Source organism: Amphiprion ocellaris, chromosome 8 (assembly GCF_022539595.1).
Source record: "Amphiprion ocellaris isolate individual 3 ecotype Okinawa chromosome 8, ASM2253959v1, whole genome shotgun sequence".
Lineage (NCBI taxonomy): Eukaryota > Metazoa > Chordata > Actinopteri > Pomacentridae > Amphiprion > Amphiprion ocellaris.
The window spans coordinates 25,176,812-25,195,941 of NC_072773.1; the positions used below are offsets into that span (position 1 = coordinate 25,176,812).

The 19,130-nt window shown below is 40.2% G+C and overlaps 2 protein-coding genes across 2 annotated transcripts; one reads left to right on the forward strand and one right to left on the reverse strand.

The window, feature by feature from the left end:
- Positions 1–58: 58 nt before the first annotated feature.
- LOC111588731 (protein LSM14 homolog B) lies at positions 59–3,181 on the reverse strand. Its single transcript, XM_023299264.3, has 8 exons — positions 2,776–3,181; positions 2,463–2,626; positions 2,256–2,385; positions 1,951–2,145; positions 1,664–1,750; positions 1,413–1,574; positions 827–962; positions 59–734 (listed from the first exon to the last, which is right to left on the reverse strand). Exons 1-8 carry the CDS (start codon positions 2,894–2,896, stop codon positions 569–571), a joined length of 1,161 nt encoding a protein of 386 aa, XP_023155032.2. The 5' UTR covers positions 2,897–3,181; the 3' UTR covers positions 59–568.
- A 932-nt stretch (positions 3,182–4,113) lies between these two features.
- LOC111588742 (transcription initiation factor TFIID subunit 4) lies at positions 4,114–18,860 on the forward strand. The gene is made up of 15 exons (XM_023299277.3): positions 4,114–5,253; positions 6,547–6,701; positions 7,776–7,895; positions 9,926–10,081; positions 10,238–10,360; positions 10,497–10,586; positions 13,547–13,774; positions 13,929–14,064; positions 14,621–14,738; positions 15,448–15,617; positions 15,705–15,835; positions 15,957–16,082; positions 16,331–16,387; positions 16,492–16,611; positions 16,724–18,860. Exons 1-15 carry the CDS (start codon positions 4,542–4,544, stop codon positions 16,889–16,891), a joined length of 2,610 nt encoding a protein of 869 aa, XP_023155045.2. The 5' UTR covers positions 4,114–4,541; the 3' UTR covers positions 16,892–18,860.
- Positions 18,861–19,130: the final 270 nt, after the last annotated feature.

Here is a 19,130-nt window from a genome sequence, read left to right on the forward strand (position 1 = left end):
GGAATCTGTCCAAATTACACAGTCAATAAAGTTTACTTGTGCATGTCACAGACTATGACAATATGCGACAATGTTCAGTTTATTTACATGAAGATCACTTGTTGCTTCAATTTGTCAAAGCAAATCAATGCACACAGTTCAAATACACTTATGTTTAGTTCATGTTAACATTTACAGTATGCAACAACTTGCTAAATAAATGTACAAATAATAATATTCTTAAGTGGCAAAGCCAGAATTTGTTTTCATGAAATATACATTTCAGAAGTGACATTATTTAGTAGCAAACAAAACAACCAAACAGCAATTTTAAGTGGAAACTTAAATATTTCCATTTGAAAAAACACAACTCTTCCAGTAACTATTAACCTTATTCGAAATGAGGTTAAAAAAAATCCTGACAAAATGGGGGCAAGATAAGTGCCACAGGGAGGAAAGAAAAAGACAAAAAAAACAACATAATTTCATACAGGACCAACAGAGCCACTTCTGCTGATCACTGTGATGGATAACAGTCCCATAACAAAAGGGAAGCGACCATTATAGGATGAAATTAATATTAATGCCTTTACATCTGTCCACTCCTGGTTCTGTGAGGAGGTAGAGTCTGAGCAATGCCTTGTCCTCTTCGTCCAGTGTATCCACCTCTGAATCCTTGGCTCCTCAGGAACCTTCCGGGGACTCCAAAAGTCTCCAGATTCCGTTTCCGCTCCTCTGCCCACGATAATCTGAAACTATTACAAAGAGAGGCATTAACATGTAGCTCTACATCACAGAAAAAAATGACAAAACATTTGAATACTGAGAACAAAAAGGTCACCATTACCTGAACCTACTGTCAGATGAGATTTTGTCAAAGAAAGACTTTGCTTTGTCATAGTAGTATTTTGGTCCAAAATGACCATCCTCGGCAGCAGAGTGCAATCCTTCATTTTCTTTCTCTTCTACCTCAAAATTTCTACCTGCAAACAGAAATGTGTACTGTGACCACAGTGGAGGGACACAGATTGGAACACCAAGCAGAGCGACTGTGCCTTAAATGACCGATTCACTATTTCAGCTGTGCCAAATCCGGTAGAAGATGGCTTTGAAATCTCACTCGACTGTTGTTGAATTCAAGTTGAATTCTGTTCAAACTGCAAGCACCTGTGCCAAAATGGAGCCTAATCTTTGAAGATGTCTATGTAAATGTGAAAACATGGTATGAACACAATAACAAGGGAAGTGCCATCATGGCTGCTGCCATGTTGACCAAATCATGGCCCAAAATGTTTGTGAACTTAAGAGATTGCCTGTCTGATAGGATTGGCAGTTGTTAAAGTTTAAACTGATAAAGTAGTCCTTCAAGAAGAATATGTAAAAAAAGCTGATGGGAAAATGGTGCATTTGTGGCCTCTTATAGCTGAACCAACCTTTCACATTCATCCTATTCTGCACCTCCCTCTCAAGCTCCTCCTTAATAAACTGTGCATTTGAGGAATCAAAATCAAAGTCAGTGTCAAACTTGAGGATGGGAGATGGAATATTAGCCACGATCAGCTGTCCTCTATCACGATTCCTACGCCTTCGAGCTCCTAAAATTACAAGAGCACTTCATGTTAGAATTTGTTAGGTATATGCCAAAATTTCAGATTCTGACTTTTTTTGCATGTTTGATAAGTACCTTGTCTTCTTCTGGGTGGTGGCCTGTTTTCATAATTCTGCTGCCAAGTTTCCTGCCGAGAAGTGGTCACACCTGGGCCTGACTTCACTTCAAATCAAAAACCAACATCTAAACTCACTTTTAATTTTTCACAACTGCACACATGGACATGAAGTACTCCCTGAACCCCTCCTACAGTGTTGCAAAATGCTTCAAGACTATTAAACAATTCAAGCTGTTCACTTTTATTTCACTTAGCGGGACATAACACTTTATTGCCTTTTGTCACTGCATGTCGGCAAGCTTACTGGTGGTTCCAGGTCCTCTTCTGGTCTGAGAACTGAGTCCGTTGATCCTCTGGGGCCTCCTCCTGTCCCACTGCTCGTCCTGCGCCCGGAATGCAGTCAGACCTCTCCTCTGCCTGAATCTGTCCACATGGAGGGTTTGAACAGCCTTTTCCACCATGGGGCCTCTTACAACATGCAAGCCTGGAAGCACAGGCCCTGCATGAAGAACACAATCAAACACTTCAGTATGAAAGCAACCCAAAGCAGTATAGACGTGTTAATTTGTGGTCAGTTCACTCAGAATAGGTTCATGCTCGTTGATTTACCTAAACCAAGAGCTGCAGCATACTGTGGATTAAGCAGAGAACTGGCAGCAAGACGGTTGTAAGCAGACATCCTTAGGGGGCTAAACTGTCCCAGAGCTGGGTAAATGCCCGATGAGCCAGCACCGGATGACTGAAAAATTAGTTGTTTAAACAATTTATCACACATTATCTGGGTCTTTCCGGACTTTAATATGGGTTGTTGTTTACCTGTACAATTGCAGGATCTGGGGGAAGGCCATGGTGGGATCTTGGAGGTTCACACAGGGAGATATCCTTAATATCACTTCCCCGGAAAGTAATATAATCATAGACATCATCCCTGGCTGGTGTTGGTCTGTCAGTGGATCGACCCTCCGTTCCAAAACATTTGACTAGTTAAAAGGAAATGTTTGACAAAGCTAAGAATTTTGTTAGATACATGTTTTGGTTTTGATGCTTTCTTTGTGACATAAAAAACTTCACAAAAGCATCATTTCTTGATATGCTTAAAAGCAATGAAGAAATGGCCTAGACCACTCACCTTTTGCAAGAACTATTGTGGAGTTCACTTTATCAATTGTGTACAAAATCCCCTCATAACGATTATTGGCTTTTGAAATTAACCATATCTTGCAACCAATGTACAGATTTGTAGAAGCCATGGTTGGAGAATATTCAGGACAGTTGCAATAAATTTCCACAAAAACTCACATCACATGGCACCATTCATCCCGAGGACAAACCCCGAACTATTTAATGGCGTCCACAGGTGACTTGAGACCACGCCCACTGATTGAGGCACCTGGCATTGAAAGAACAGCCAATCACTGTCAGTCCCTGGAAACTGCTGGACATGTCATGTATGGGCCATAATGGATAATATTTTGCATAAATAAAAGGATTATATTTTTTTATTATTCATTTAGTAAGGGTTTGTGATATTGTCAGATATGTGCAATTATATGGAGAACATTTTTCAGAATTTTACAATAAGTTACCACAGGTAGTGTTCTTTTGTAGAGTCTAGGGGCCTGCTGCAAAACATCCATCCATTATCTATACACCGCTTAATCCTCACTAGGGTCGCGGGGGGGTGCTGGAGCCTATCCCAGCTGACTCGGGCGAAGGCAGGGGACACCCTAGACAGGTCGCCAGTCTGTCGCAGGGCTACATATATAGACAAACAAGCACTCTCACATTCACACCTACGGGCAATTTAGAGTAATCAATTAACCTCAGCATATTTTTGGACTGTGGGAGGAAGCCGGAGTACCCGGAGAAAACCCACGCATGCACAGAGAGAACATGCAAACTCCATGCAGAAAGATCCCGGGAAAGCCGGGACGCGAACCAGGGACCTTCTTGCTGCAAGGCGAAAGTGCTAACCACTACGCCACTGTGCAGCCCCTGCTGCAAAACACAACTACGCAAACTGACAGGCTAATTGTTGATCTGCACTTTCAGGAGTTTGACATCCAGCTTCACATCACTTCTGTCTGTGAGCAGTGAGGCGGCTGCTGCAGGTCTGCTGGAAAAATAGCATCAACGCAGCCATTTTGAGACGCTCAGAGTCTACGATAAAGTAAAATGCATATAAAATGATTGGATACTGTGCAAGGAATCTGGGGTGACATGTACAGCGCAGAAACCCTCGGAGAGTTTCTTTGCCGTGCTAAGGTCCCACCAGGTACGGCTCTGTTGTTCTTTTCCCGTGGATCTGTCAGTCTGTGCTGGCACTGTACACTGCAGCTCTCTACCATTTGTTCCAAGCTTTATTTTCTCCGAGGAGCCAATCAGAGCGCCGGATGGGGCCGCGTAACGGAGAATGCATCCAATCGGCGCATGCGTCTCACGAACGAGCGTAGCTGGGCAAAGATGGCGGCGGGCTCCGATTTGCTGGATGATGTTTTCTTCAACACAGAGGTGGACGAAAAAGTAGTTAGTGCTCTAGTCGGATCCCTGGAGTGGGAGCTAACAGCAGCAGGTCACTGTAACACAACGGCTAGGGTCCACTCTGCAGCAAATCACGTCGGCAACTCAGCTGTAGGCAGTAATTTCAGTGTTCAAGGCAACAAAATGGGACTTTCACAACAAGAGCTTGCTAAAGCAGATAGCTGCGCACTCCGGTTAGCTAACATTAGCTAATTTTGGTCACGTTGTTCAACTTCGCTTCACTTGTGTGTCTCCCGAAACTGTTGCGAGTCAGAGAGTTGTTTGACACCTCACTTGTTTTCATGTGTTTCCGCTGCTATACGGCCAGGAGTGCAATGAGGTGTCGGTAACAGCGAGGGCTCCCACGGTTCAAGCATGGATGGGGCAGCCGGGATCACATCGGCGGCGGCACCGAGTGTGACAGCTGCTCAGAGTCCGTCAAAGCCGGGTGCAGCTGGCGGAGTTGTTATGGTGGTACCAGACGCGACATCTGCTGTTGGGAAACCTGGAGTGACTGGTGTTCAAACTTTGAATGGAAGCGCGGTGGTGATGAGCTGTCATATCCCCAGAATTGGACCTGCAGACAGCAACAGCTCGCAGCCCGCTGTCACGCTTGTCAGCAACGGACCTGTTTCTGTGAGCAAAGGAGGCGCAACGGTTTTGTCTGCGACACCGAGTACTATTATTCGAACTACTTTGAGTGCGCAAAATGCTGTGACTTCCTCTGTGATTTCGTCTCAGCCCTCTGCGAAAACTGTACCCACAGTCACGCTTGTGAGGCCACCTATGCAAAGTCCCACCAACACTTCACACAGCGCAGGCAATCCATCCACAGTTTTAACAACACCGGCCGTCAGTGTGACAAGTACGGCTGGTGCCCACGTCGTGGTTTCAGCTGTTGCGACAGGGACGACAGCGACTATGAGGAGCCCGACTGTTTTGCAAAACTTGAGGACTTCTGTACCGTCAACAATCGCTGCCTCTCCTCCGGGTGGAATACGTGCTATTGCTCCACAGGTTTTGGCTCCTCGACTCACTCAGCCTCAACAAAACGCCACAAATATCCAAAACATTCAGCTCCCTGCAGGTAAATTTAAGTCGTAAAGTTTAAGAGCATCTGGAAGTTTTCTCTAACAAGTTAAATGTGACTCAACATCTCTTTAGGCTGTGTCAAGCTGCAATAAGTTGTCAAAGCCTGGTTGCTGTCAAACACAAATGCGCTTTCGCTTTACTTATAGACTTTTACAGAAGCAAGAGGCGGTTTGCAACACATTATTGTAAGCAGAGAAGATACAGAATCGATTGTTTTTGACGCCCCAAACACCAGATAAGAGGTGGGCAAGTTTCTAACCACAGAACAGATTAAAAGCCTTGGGGCACTGGGTCAATTTATTCCTTCTATAGTATATTGAAGTTGTATTCTGTTACAGTCTATTGATTCTTATTACTTTGTCTTGTCTGAAACAATTACACACTGTTCTCATATCAATGGCTGTTTTGTATTTACTCTCAAATGTACGTCACTTTGGATAAAAGCGTCTGCTAAATGAAATTGTAGAATTGTAGAATTTACAGTTTTTTTCTGAAGTACTGAGTTTTTATGTATTTAAAGAGAGTTAGACTGTTCCTTTCAAGTCTCAGCTGCTACTTTCAAAGTAATTAATACAGATCTTATGTGACAGATAGCAGTACGAATCACTCAGGTGTAGTTTTTTAATGAGCTGAAATTAGCCAATGTTAGAGGTACTATGTTTAGATTGATTCTGCCCAGAGTACCAGTGGTCAGACCGACGTGGAGACATAAAATGACATAATTTATACCACAGCATTTCATAATTTGCCCATTTGAAACTCAAAAAATACTTCTTTTCATTTCTCAATTCTCCTTTGCAGCCTCTCTGTACATTGCACTGCTTTGTTGCAGGCCAGTGTATTATTATGTACTAGTCCAGCCACCTATCACACAGGCAGTCACCTGTTTGATGGAGAATGGCCTGACTGTAATGCCAGACTCCAGTGTGTATTAATACACTTGCCCGCAATAAAGAATCCGTGACAAGAAAGAAAATTGCCTTTGAACAATACCATGTTGAGAATTCTGACATCATCTAATTACATGATTTGCTGTGGCTTGAAACGGCTTTGATTTTAGTACCATGTTTGTGGCTCATTTTGGTCTGACCGGTCACTGACTGGCAGGAAAATCTCTAGCTCTCCCTGTCAATGGCCTCAGTTGACCTCACTAGCAATACAGGTGAGTAAGTTATACCCCTTCATGAAACTCCACACATGAATGCACAGAATGTTACGGTAAGACTGATCAGGACAGAAAAGCGGCGACCTTTGACATCTTAACCCCCTGGACATTTGTCACATGCAGGCATGGTCCTGGTTCGCAGTGAGAGTGGGCAGCTGCTGATGATTCACCAGCAGACTTTGGCTCAGATGCAGGCTCAGTCCCAGTCACAAAGCGCCATGGCATCAAGACCTGCAGCCCCCACCAGCACTCCACCTGTCCAGATCACTTCTCTACAGGTACAAGTCTGCTGGACACATGCGCACAGTCACGCACAGAAAAAGTGACTCATTCATGTTATGTAGCGGTGCACTGGATCATAATTTACATGGATATTAATCTAATGTAGTAGCTTTGGTAGCAGCCAGATGTACTTGGAAGTATTTAATATTGTCACTGTTGTTATATTGATGACCCACTATCACAAATAATATTAATACATACTTTTAAAAAATGTTTTTGTATGAACGTCTTTACTTATTGCTAAGAAGTGAGGTGTGGTTAAAACTACAGTGCACACAGAAGGATAGTGTCGGTCAGTTCTACACTGTGAAGTATGCAGATTTTGAACAGAAAAAACACTTGCTTTGACTCAGTTCTTGATATCAGCTGATACCCAGAGTTTATGCATTAGCGTATTGGTAGAGAGAAAGTGCTACTGGTGCATTCATAATACTAAGGCTGTGCAGTGCATTATTTGGTCATCCCATCAAAGCAACAGAGTCACCATATTGAACATACTAAACATATTTACAGCAGCCATCCTGTAAAATTTCCAGTGTCATCAGTAAACTTAGACTCAAATTTATACACTCTTGCTGTCTCATTAAAATTAAACTAAAAATTATTTTTCAGGATAAATGGTAAAGAGAAACCCTAGTTGATCCATTTTGTAATGTAGCACAAGCCACTTTGCTTTCTGGTATCACATGCATACGCTGCCTTTGCATGATAAACGACCATTCAAAGACATTAATGAAACCAGTGCACTGTTTTTATTTAACTTGTGTAGAGTGAGTCTTGCCTCCAGCTTTAATATTGGTGGAGAAAGCTGAGGAAATTGACAAAATAGACAATTACTGTTGGAAAAAAATAAGTACACATCGCGGTATATGTATGTAGTGTCAGTATACATAGTAGTTTTCTTTCTTTTTGCATTCAAAAGGCAATTAAAAGCAGCATGTACACTGTTAAATTCACTAACTTTACAGTATAATTTTTTAATATATATTTTTTGTCATTTTATATACTGTAGAATAACATCAAGTAGAACATTATAATCTACTTCATTACCCTCCTTTGCTGTTCTGCAGGCTCCAGGTGCATCACTGTTGGCTCGTCCAGTTACCCCCACCACCATCATTAAACAAGGTTCCACAGTCCAAACGACTGTGACAGCCACCACCACGCTGCAGAGGCCTCCTGTGCTTCAGGTAACTCCACCTTACATCCCTTTGGGATATTTATTCCCCAACGTGTAAAATTACCGAGTCCCAAGTGCCATTTAATGGTCTCAGGTCTACCTGTAAGGGTCATTTACCACCATAAAGAATGGTAACTGATGTGGATGTGGTATGTGCTGACAATAAATGCCTTGTAATTATTGACTAACCATTTGATCTATATGGAACATGCTGTCGACTAGCAACACATTGCACTCTGAGAGAAAACCCATTTGACTTAAATGTAACTGCAAACATGAAATATGTGTTTTTTTCTGCTGTGGGAGCTGCATAAAATGTACCTGCAACGGCTGCAACCAGTGTACAGTCATCTTCTGTGGCTCAGACAGGCAAATTACATCGATGACATCAACATCATAATTACCTCTGTCATGTATTAATCTGAACATAAAGTAAGGTCCTTCAGACCGTGACCCCGATAAAACCCTGCCAGGGAGGCTGTTCTCTTTTTCATAAGCAGAATTATTTGCTCATGTTTTTAGTATTCATTGTGTCCAATAACCTCACACAAATTTTGCTTCACTCATTATGGTTTGGCGTTGCTCAGAAGACATTGGCCTCGGTCTGGATTATCCAGGACACAAACAAAATTAGTCACAAAAGCTTTGAATGCAGTCTCAAGAAACTTTTATATGTATCTGTATATATGAAATGAATTCCTCTTTGTAATATTTTCGCTTCTCATATCTATCCGCTGGGAAGAGCTCCCCAGTAGGTTCCTAGAATCACTTGTATCGCTTTGCAATGCCGCTTGCACATTCTTTGTACGTTTTTTAGTAAAGATTTCAATTTACGTATTTTACTCCAATATTTAGTGGTTGTATGCTCATCTTGTTTTGCTGAACAGCTGTGCTATGAAAGGATGGGATTTTGCATCAAGGTCAAAATATTTATTTTCATTTCGTCTCTGGCTGTTCATTTGTTTCATTTTTTTGTCACTTTGCGAAAAAAACAGTACTCATGAAAAAACATTTAAAGAAAGGCACATTTTTATGTCTTTTTGCTGCAGGACTTGTATTTACTTATGTTAAATTCAAAAATCGGTGAAATGTGCCTGGAGGAGCCAAACATTTGAATACTGTCTACAAATATAATAGTTGGTTGTGGATAAGAGAGACTTTGGTTGGAGCTTGAATTAAAACCTGTAGCAATATTCTACTCCTGGACTTGAGTGCCACCAGCAAACTGAAGACTTTGTACATTTTTTTGTAAAGATTTCAATTTACGTATTTTACTCCGTTATTTAGTTATTTTTTTATTCTCATTTTATTTTATTATTTGTCTTGTATGTCTAAAAGGAAGAATAGTCATCTGGAATTTCATAGTGTACTGTGTATAATGACAATGAAGCTTTCTTATCTTATCTTTTTAGAATGCAAAAGTAAATATAAATCATTCCCTTCTATTCCTGAAGTATGGCTCATTATATCTCTCCTGGACTTGTTCGGACTGATTTCCTACTTTTAGATGTGGGATAAAAACAGGCCTAGAATCTGTTGCAGTGGTTGTATGCTCATCTTGTTTTGCTGAACAGCTGTGCCATGAAAGGATGGAATTTTGCATCAAGGTCAAAATATTTGTTTTCATTTCGTCTCTGGCTGGCCTGTTTGCTCACTTTAAAAGCCTTGCTGGTTATTAATCTTTCTTGTGAATTATGAATGTTCAGGTTGCCATGAAAATTCTGAAAGGTTAATACATTTTCCTCATTAGGTTTGTTTTGTGGGACGTATTTTACAGCCAGCTCTAATGTAAGTTGGGGTGGAAGAAAAGCACTGATACTGATGCTACCTTGTGTACATAATGTAAATATAAGATATCTGTGACAGCAAACACACAATATTCATTTTTTTTCTGAAAAAATAAATCTTGGAAAACAATTCTATGTCCTAGCGATATTTGACTGTACTGTGCCCCGAAACCAGATATGTCAAAACTGTGACTCTGACCTTGTCATTTTCTTGCATCTCATCTCATGACTGTAAATTCACTGACTCGTATAGAACACCATCATGATGGGAGGAACTGCCAGTGCCACGGGTCAGCCGCTTGGAACACCCACCACAGTGCAGCCTGGATCTGCAGCCACAGCAGTAACACAGAGGGTGGGGCCCTTTGGGGCCACTGGGACCCCTGTCGCTCCGATAGCTATCACAGCTGTAAGAGAGAAGTGCTAACTTGTGTATACTTTAATCTGTCAAAAATCGCAATAACTACAGAGATGCTTGATCTTAGCATGTTTTTGTGTCCTGCTCTGTATTTGTACTGCAAGTCTGCTGTAAATAATAAGGAACAATGCTGTCGTGTGCTTGCAGGAAACACTGGAGAATGTGAAAAAGTGTAGAAACTTTCTGTCCACACTGATCAAGCTGGCATCCAGTGGAAAACAGTCCTCTGAGACTACGGCCAACGTCAAGGAGCTCGTCAAGAACCTGCTGGTACTCCTCTCTCATTCTCTGTGTTAATGCTTGATCTCATCTTCATACCTTTCTTTTTTTTTTGCTTCAATGTATTTGTTCAGCTTAAAGTATTATTTTCATGGTTTTGATCCATCCTCTTTGTTTGTTGTTAAAGGAAGCAAAGATAGAGCCTGAAGATTTCACCAGTAGATTATACCGGGAGCTCAACTCCTCACCGCAGCCGTACCTTGTACCTTTCCTCAAGGTGAGGTCCATGGCACACCAGCAAAAGTTTGTGGTGATTACATACTGATTTTGGTTCAGCAAACATTCATTAATAATGATATTTTTAAAAATGTTCAGATGTTGTTTCCTCAATCCTTAGGTTTGGGCTCCACCCTCCTCTGGTAGATATCCCATCTTGATAACACTTTTTGTAGCCAGCTGAGAGTTTTTATCTTTTTGATTTAAGAATTTTCACCTATTTTCTCTTGCATATAACTTGTTTACCATTTGCATCACATGTTTTGAGATGTTTTGAGGCTTTCTTACGGAACATGTTTAAGGTATACCCCAAGATTTCGAATGCTGTTTTTGAGGTATTGACTCACTGCTGTGTTGTAGAAGCCAGCCTTTTTTTCAGTTTTTGTTATTTGATTTACTGCTTGGTATTTGTGTCCAGAATTTGACGTTTTATTTGTGGAATCAGTTTCCTTCTATTAATGTAATGATTCCCGTGCCACTGTCTGCCACACAACTTCAAAGCAAAATATTTCCATTATGATGCTTACAGTAGCTAAAGCGTTTTCTGGAAATACTGTTTGTCTCTCCAAACACAACTTTGACAAATTGTTTACCAAAAGCTCAATTTTGACTTTCTCCAAAATGACTGTGGCTTATTTAGATATTGCTGTGGTGATTGGTGGTTCAGACGTTGACTTATTTAGATCAGTTTCTTCACCATGACTCTTCCACGGAGACCTTCTTTGTACATCTTCGCCCTACAGTAGAATGGTGAAACAGTCATACATCAACTAAACCTTCAAACTCCTTTGCTGTTATTTCAGGGTTTTACTTTGCCTTTTGGTGCCGCGGTTGTGCAGCTTTACCTGAAAGTTTTTGGTCTTCAACGTGTTGTCTTGAAAGATCCCCTTAGCAACCACTTCTTAATCTCATTTCAGATAGTAGAGATTACAAGCTATCTTTTTTTATAGCTTTCACCTGCTTTGTGGGCATAGTTAGCTTCATTTTTCTCAGCCCATGGTTGTCGAGTTTTACCAACGGGTTTGAGGGTCAGAGAATTTATCAAGGTCTGGAGTTGTCATCGGTTGATTATTCCTTCATAGAAATTGTGAACTGTATTACAAATCCTAATGATCAAGGTATGGAGAGTTAATAGAGTTCAGATATTGTACAAATAGAAGGGTATCCATGCTTTGCACATGCCACAAGCAATGTTCATTTGTTTCATTTTTTTGACACTTTGCGAAAAACAGTACTCGTGAAAAGACATTTAAAGAAAGGCACATTTTTATGTCTTTTTGCTGCAGGACTTGTATTATGTTAAATTCAAAAATCTGTGAAATGTGTTATTTGCCTGGAGGAGCCAAACATTTGAATACTGTCTACAGATATAATAGTTGCTAGTGGATAAGAGAGACTTCGGTTGGAGCTTGCATTAAAACCTGTAGCTATATTCTACTCCTGGACTTCAGTGCCACCAGCAAACTAAAGACAAACGTTACGCCTTTTAGACTGATGTGGTGGCATGGACTTTACCCCTAACCAGGGATTACACTGATTAGTATCAATCTGTTTTTTTATGATCCTTCAATTCAAACTTCATATAAACTCAGAATACATTGAAATATGGAATCCTCATTAATAATATAGCCAAATATGAAAATTAAATATTACGATACAGATTGTTCTGTGGTTTGCTCTTATCCTATTGTAAACACTACAGACTTGTAGCCCTAAACTACACAATGTATCCTTTTTAATGTCAGAAACCTAGCATATGAACATTGTAATATTGTGTTTTTGAGTGGAGGTTGTTACATTTAAGCAAATGATTAAATCCCTTTAAACGATATGGCTCCAGTGTCAACACGAGTGCAATAACTATAAATGACCTGAAAGTCAACAACTTTGTTTAACAGACGTATTTACACACAGACAAATATATTAATATAAGGTTTAATAGTGCTGTGCATGGAGCCAAAGTGGCAGGACCACGTCTTGTTTAAATAGTAGTATGACCAAGGAATAAGCCTGTGACAGTAATGTGGTGTGAATGAGTTTATTCTGCATCAAACACAAGCTTTTTGTGTTACAACTGTATCACACAAACAAGTCAGTTCAAACGTCTTCTAAAACCCTTCTGCAATTCCAGTGGGCATGAAAAGATCTTAAAGAGAGAAACAAGTGCCTTGTCTGTTAACACACAGTGTTCTTTGCTATCATAAACACCAAACCGAGTGTATGCGTACAAATGTTGATAGCAAGTAGTCCTCCTCTCCCTGTCAGCCGAATATCTTAGGACCTCCCAGTCTTCTCTGCAGCTCTCATCCCAGAACACAGGGTGCATTGTCATCCTTTCCAAAGGTTTCCTCAACTTGCAAAAAAAAGACTGATGTAAAGGCTAATTGCAACAGAAATTTTATCATAGTTATATACAGTCATTTGAGGGTATCACAACAAAAAATAAATATACAGTTGATATTTTATGGTTGCCAGTTTACATAAACCACATTTTAATTGCTTTACAACAAATTTGGAAGTGGTCACATCATTGTGTTGTGATAGTGTGGCGAGTGCAGTTGATTCAGCAATTTGTATGTGCAGTGACATGATAGAACGTAAATTGTCAGTTTTCGCTGTAAGAACTAGTTTCTCTCTTTTTTTGAGAGAAAAGATTATTCAACAGTGTGGAATGTTGCCCACCATTACAAGAAGCTCCTGCGTTGTTTTCCCAGTGCAATGTGTAGTTCTTTATTTTAAAAAATTATAAAACAAAGGGGAAAAAAAATTCAGAAACATCCTTTTAAACGTGCATAATAAACTGAATTTTTTGCATTTTAGTTTGTTTCAAGTAGAATATTTGATAAATATGCCGCAAGGAAGTGCCGATGCTCTGAACTTAAAAAAACACATCTGTCCTGTGTGGAGGGATTGTTTGATTTTATGAAAGTGAATATGTGCTACCTCTCTTTCTGCCTGTAGAGAAGTCTCCCAGCACTGCGTCAGATGACCCCAGACTCAGAGGCCTTTATCAAGGAAAGCCTGCTGGCTCAGCCGAGCACTCAGCCTGCTGCGGCAGCTTCCACGGCGCTCACTGCCGTAGTTCTGCGACCTCCTCTGTCCACCGCCATCACTACAGCCACCAGCACTGCCACGACCAAAACAACAGTTATCAGCCTCACTCAGACACCTCACAGTAAACCTGGACTGGTAATTTTGCTGCTGCTGGGAATCAATACCTGTATCCGAATACAGTGATTGGGCATGTACATGGAAGTGGAAGCGTTGCATGTAAGAGTTTATATTTCAATTCTTGTGCGTGCTTTTATTGTGGGTCTCATTCTTTGTCTCTGAATGTGTGCAGATAGTGCCTCAGCAACAGGGGACCATGGTGAGGCCGCAAGTGACGCTGGCTCAGTCTCCCATGGTAACACTCAGAGGACAAACCCATAGCCGCATCATTGTGGGCCAGCCACAGGTGGTCAAACAGCTACAAACAGGTGTGTGTTCAACAGATGCATAAACTTTGTCAATTTATTTCCTACACCGAACTGAATATGAACTTACTTATTATTGATTAATGAAAATTAGTGCTAATACTTTCAATGTATTTTTTTGTATCTTTGGAGCCTTACTATTCTTTAAGAAATATCCATGGGAAGACTCACTTGCAAAGAAAATGCTAGAAAATCAATGAAAACACAAAAACACACCTGTTTCCCCCAAACCCGTGTTTGTGTGTTCGTTTTTTCATCTATTTACCATATATATGTGTGTGTGTGTGTGTGTGTGTGTGTGTGTGTGTGTGTGTGTGTGTGTGTGCCTGCATGCGTGCGTGTGTATGTAATGGATATATATAAATAATGGAAGTGCTGCCACCTTGTGGTTGTTGCATGTAATTGTGGGATAAAAAGTTCTCAAATTTAATTCTGGAGTGAAATTTATATTCATGTGTATTGTGCATGTACACTGGCAGTTTCACCTGCAATTCCAATTCAATAATTTAATGTAGCTGTAAAATATGAACTTGCTTCTACTCCTGTTTATGACTTTCAGTTCCAGCAGTAAAGCAGACGTTGGCTCCAGGGGCCAAAACAGTACAAGTACTCAGTCAGGCTTCTCTCACTGCTGCTCAGAAGAACAAGCTGAAGGAAGCTGGAGGGGGAACTTTCAGGTTAGTGACACGTGCATGAATTTCATCAGTGTCTTTAAAATGCTGATCACTTAGCAGCACGTAAGGTTCTTAGGTGCAAAGATGTTTAAATTACATCCTACAATGACATTGCTTTTTGCGAGCTATATTGCACACATTTTGTGCGTTTCTTTGGCAAAAGAAAAAAGGAAAATTGTCAAATTGATGTTGTAAATTTTCTTTTTATTTCATTTATGTGTAATTCCTTGTTCAGTGTATTTTTCATACTACGTAGTCGAGCATTGACATACAGTGTAGTGGGTCTTGTAATTCGTAATCTTTTGTTTTGATATATGAACTGCACTAAACTGGGCAGTTTAGACTTCAAAACTTAGGCAGTGGTTTTGCACTAACAAATGTGTTGTGGCAGCAAACCTCTCAGAAGTGGTCTAATTTTAGGTTGAGACAAATCAAACAAGGCATGCAGATATTCACACATTGCCCTTTAATAGCATTTCTTTTTGTGATTTCACAAACTTCTTTAATACACTATTCTTGTTTTGATGTTTCTACTGTTTCTACCTGTTATTGATGCATATGTCTGTGTTTTTTTTCTTCTTTCAGTTGAAGGTTGAAGTTCTTTTTCTACCTATAGGACACCACTGCAGCTATATATAAATGTTGCGATTATTCTGTATTAATGCACACAATGTGTCTTCCTTGTCATTTTTTAACTTTTTATCTCATCCAGGGATGACGATGATATCAACGACGTGGCCTCCATGGCAGGAGTCAACTTGTCAGAGGAGAGTGCCCGTATCTTAGCAACCAACTCTGAGCTTGTTGGCATAGTGACTCGTTCCTGTAAGGACGAGACCTTCCTCTCCACCTCTTCACTCACCCGGATGGCCCTGGAGATTGGTGAGAAACATTAAATACAATGTGCAGCATGTTTATGGCTGTGGGCTGACATAGTCTAAATACTTGCAATCACTCTTACTGTGACAGGTAAGAAGTTTGGTGTCAGTGAGTTGGGCACAGATGTGATCAACTACATTTCCCACGCTACACAGCAGCGACTACAAAACCTCCTGGAAAAAGTGTCACAAGTGGCACAGCAGAGGAACGTAACCTTCAAGGTGATAACTGATGACACTTATCAGAGAGTCAGCTAGATCCATTGGCATTTTGTCTGTTTAAATTTCTCTTCTTGTATGTTTCTGTTGTTCCTGGCTACTTCTTTCTTCATGCCACCTTCAGGAGGACAACCGGAGTGAGCAGGTCAGCGATGTGCGAACTCAGCTCAAATTCTTTGAGGAGCTGGATCAGATGGAGAAGCAAAGGAAGGAAGAGCAGGAGAGAGAGATCCTCTTGAAGGCTGCCAAGGTAACACTATTTAAACAAGGACACGCGGTATCATTGACCGGGAGAATCCTACACACTCTCATAATTGCATAGAGAAGCTGAGTGAGTGATCCTGGGTCAGTGTCATTAATATACATTATATCTCTGCTACTAACTGTCACTAAATAACAGATATGCTAACTCGGAGTGAACGAATGAATAAAGTGATCGATTTAATAAATTCAACATATCCCTATTGAAATATTAAAATGTCCTCTACTTTACTGCAGTCTCGGTCACGGCAAGAAGACCCAGAGCAGCTTCGACTGAAACAGAAGGCCAAAGAGGTAAGTTTATGCTGAAATAAGTTACTGTACAATTGCTCTCATGGTGAAGCCTTGTGATGACTATGTCTGTGAAATTAATCTAAGTGTTATTGCTTGTAATCCAGATGCAGCAGCAGGAGCTGGCTCAGATCAGACAGAGAGAAGCCAACCTAACAGCACTGGCAGCAATTGGCCCGAGGAAAAAACGGAAAATGGACTCTCCTCTTAGGGGTGCCAGTGCAGAGGTGAGGGTTAAAGAGCCATTAACAAAAGATGAGTGTGCTTATTTGAAGTTTGCAATATAAGCCAGCAAAAGACTAAATGGCTTCATTGTGTTTGCTTTGTTTGACCCTCCAGGGCTCAGGGTCAGGCCCCTCCCAACCTGGAGGCTCCGGTGGAACAGGCTCCAGACAGTTTATGCGACAGCGCATCACTAGAGTGAACCTCAGGGACCTGCTCTTCTGTCTGGAGAATGAAAAGGGGACCAGTCACTCACACCTGCTCTATAAAGGCTTCCTCAAATAGCGCTATTTTAAAATGACTAGTCTCGCTCAGCTCAGTGGCATTAAGGAAACAGAGTTGACCGTCAGCTCAGACCCTTCCTGCCGGTACTTTCTTTGATCACCCACTGCTGAATTATGAGACATCTGTCTGTGGGAAGAGAATTATCTAGAACACTGAGGAGACGTCAGCTTTTAAAAGCCTCTTCAAGCACAGGCCTTTTGTATTTTCGGCGCAGAGATGGAGCAAATATTGGAACTTGGCCCTGATTTCAGTGTGCCTCTCAGCTCAGTTTGCTCTTCAGAGACCAGTTGCAACCAACCACACTTCACTCATGCACTGCCTCATGCTGCACACAAGAAAAATGTCTTTAACTGAACTGAGCACTTCAGATTTGAAATCCTTGTCAGTGTCATTGCAGTGACATCTGTGTTGTAGCAGCAAATCTCTTTGAAGTGTTCAGTAAACACTCTGTTTATTTAAGTCCTTAACAGAGATTTTAATTTATCACACATTTATACTATATTTTAGCAATGCCTGTGGATTGTTTTACAGAGACTAATCTTGACTAGTCTTGTCATCTGCTGAGTTGCCTTCTTAACAATTTAAGCCATATGGATTAGAATGTGTTGATCAAGTAATTTCATTTATCCAGCAGTTCTCTCCAGATTTGTAGGATGAGTGCTTTGTTGTTCGCTTCTTTTGTTTGTCTTTGCTTGATTGGAAACTGAACTGATTATTTATGTGTTGTGCATGGTGTACGGGGGGTATTAGAGCTCTCGCCATAGGGTTTTTTATGGTGAGAGTTCCTGACAGTGGTTGTTAAATCCACTTGTTTCCAGATTCTAGCACATTTACTATTCAAACTTTACATCGTTTAAATTGTGTTGAGGTTTTTTTCCTCAACTCCCCAGTCACAGCAAGTGTCTATTAGTTTCTTTAGTGACAATTAAACACAAAAGAACTTAATCCCAACAGAGCATCCTCTCCAAAGCCAGTCACCACTGTATCGTCTGCAGGTTTTCTGGTGTGTTCAATGTAGTAGTAGCAGCAAGCTCATAGTCTGCAGATTTGGAAGATCCAAAAACAATGAACCATTTGCAATATGAAAACAAAAATGTGGATTTGGCTTTGTTTCTTGAATATTGTCATTAGGAAATGGAGCTTTCCAGTCATTTTACTGCCTTTTATCAGTGTCATCCATAGAACTAAAAACTTTTGAAATGAGAGTGTGCAATATTCCGTGCACATAATTTTTGGCTAAATATCTTTTGGCAGGATGTTTACAGTGATGGATTGCCCTCTCAAACACATTTTGTGCTTTGATTTTTGTACCATTAAAATAATGTAAATAGTTGGAGATCTATAAGTAGGATGCTCTAGTTTGAAAACTAAGGAGGTGTTTGTAACCTGAAGTATCCAGACAGTGTAACAGTGTGAATTTTAAAGAGGAGTCTGGAAAAAGTAACCAAATTAATATTCCTGATTGCAGCCGTTAAAGTGAATCACATTCTTCAACAAGTTGTATGTCCACATTTTTATATTTATGAATAATGGAGATCATGTTGGATAAACATGAAATGCAGAGCAAAAACTGCACTTTGACAGATCAGTTTTCTAAAATTGAGTCAATCAGATGAACATACCCACTTTATAACTTTTTATATTCTTAGTGCACATAATAATTTTGGTCTTTATACCTTTTGTCATTTTATGAAAAGATGTTTATTGGCAAAATTTATTACTGTATATACTTAAGTTTGCTATTTGTAGATCTCACAGCTGACAACTTTGAATTTGAAAAGTCTTATTTTTCATGTATATATGTGACAAATGAGACAAAGATATGACGCTTTCTTGCCAATGTCTTGTAAATTTTGCACAGCTCTTTGTTTATATGTAAATATCTGAATTTTTAAAAAAAATGCTATTTTATAATGGATTGAGAGAGAATGATCTCTATTAAAACAAACAAACAAAAAATAATAAAATATCTCTGTCTTAATTGTATTTATTCCTGTAGCAGATCTGGTCTTTTGGGTCTTTGCTGTTACACTGCTCAGAAGTGATGGCAGTGAAATCAACCAAATGTGCAAGAAATAGAAGGTTTGAGGAGTGAAGTCAGAAGGAGAAAAATAACTATTACACTGATTTATCAAGAATCTTCCTGTTATGCTAAATGACTGTATTTTCTATATTTTCCCCTTTTGCTATAGGAAAGGGGCTAAAAATAGTCTGACCAGCACATTAAGTCTATGTTTTA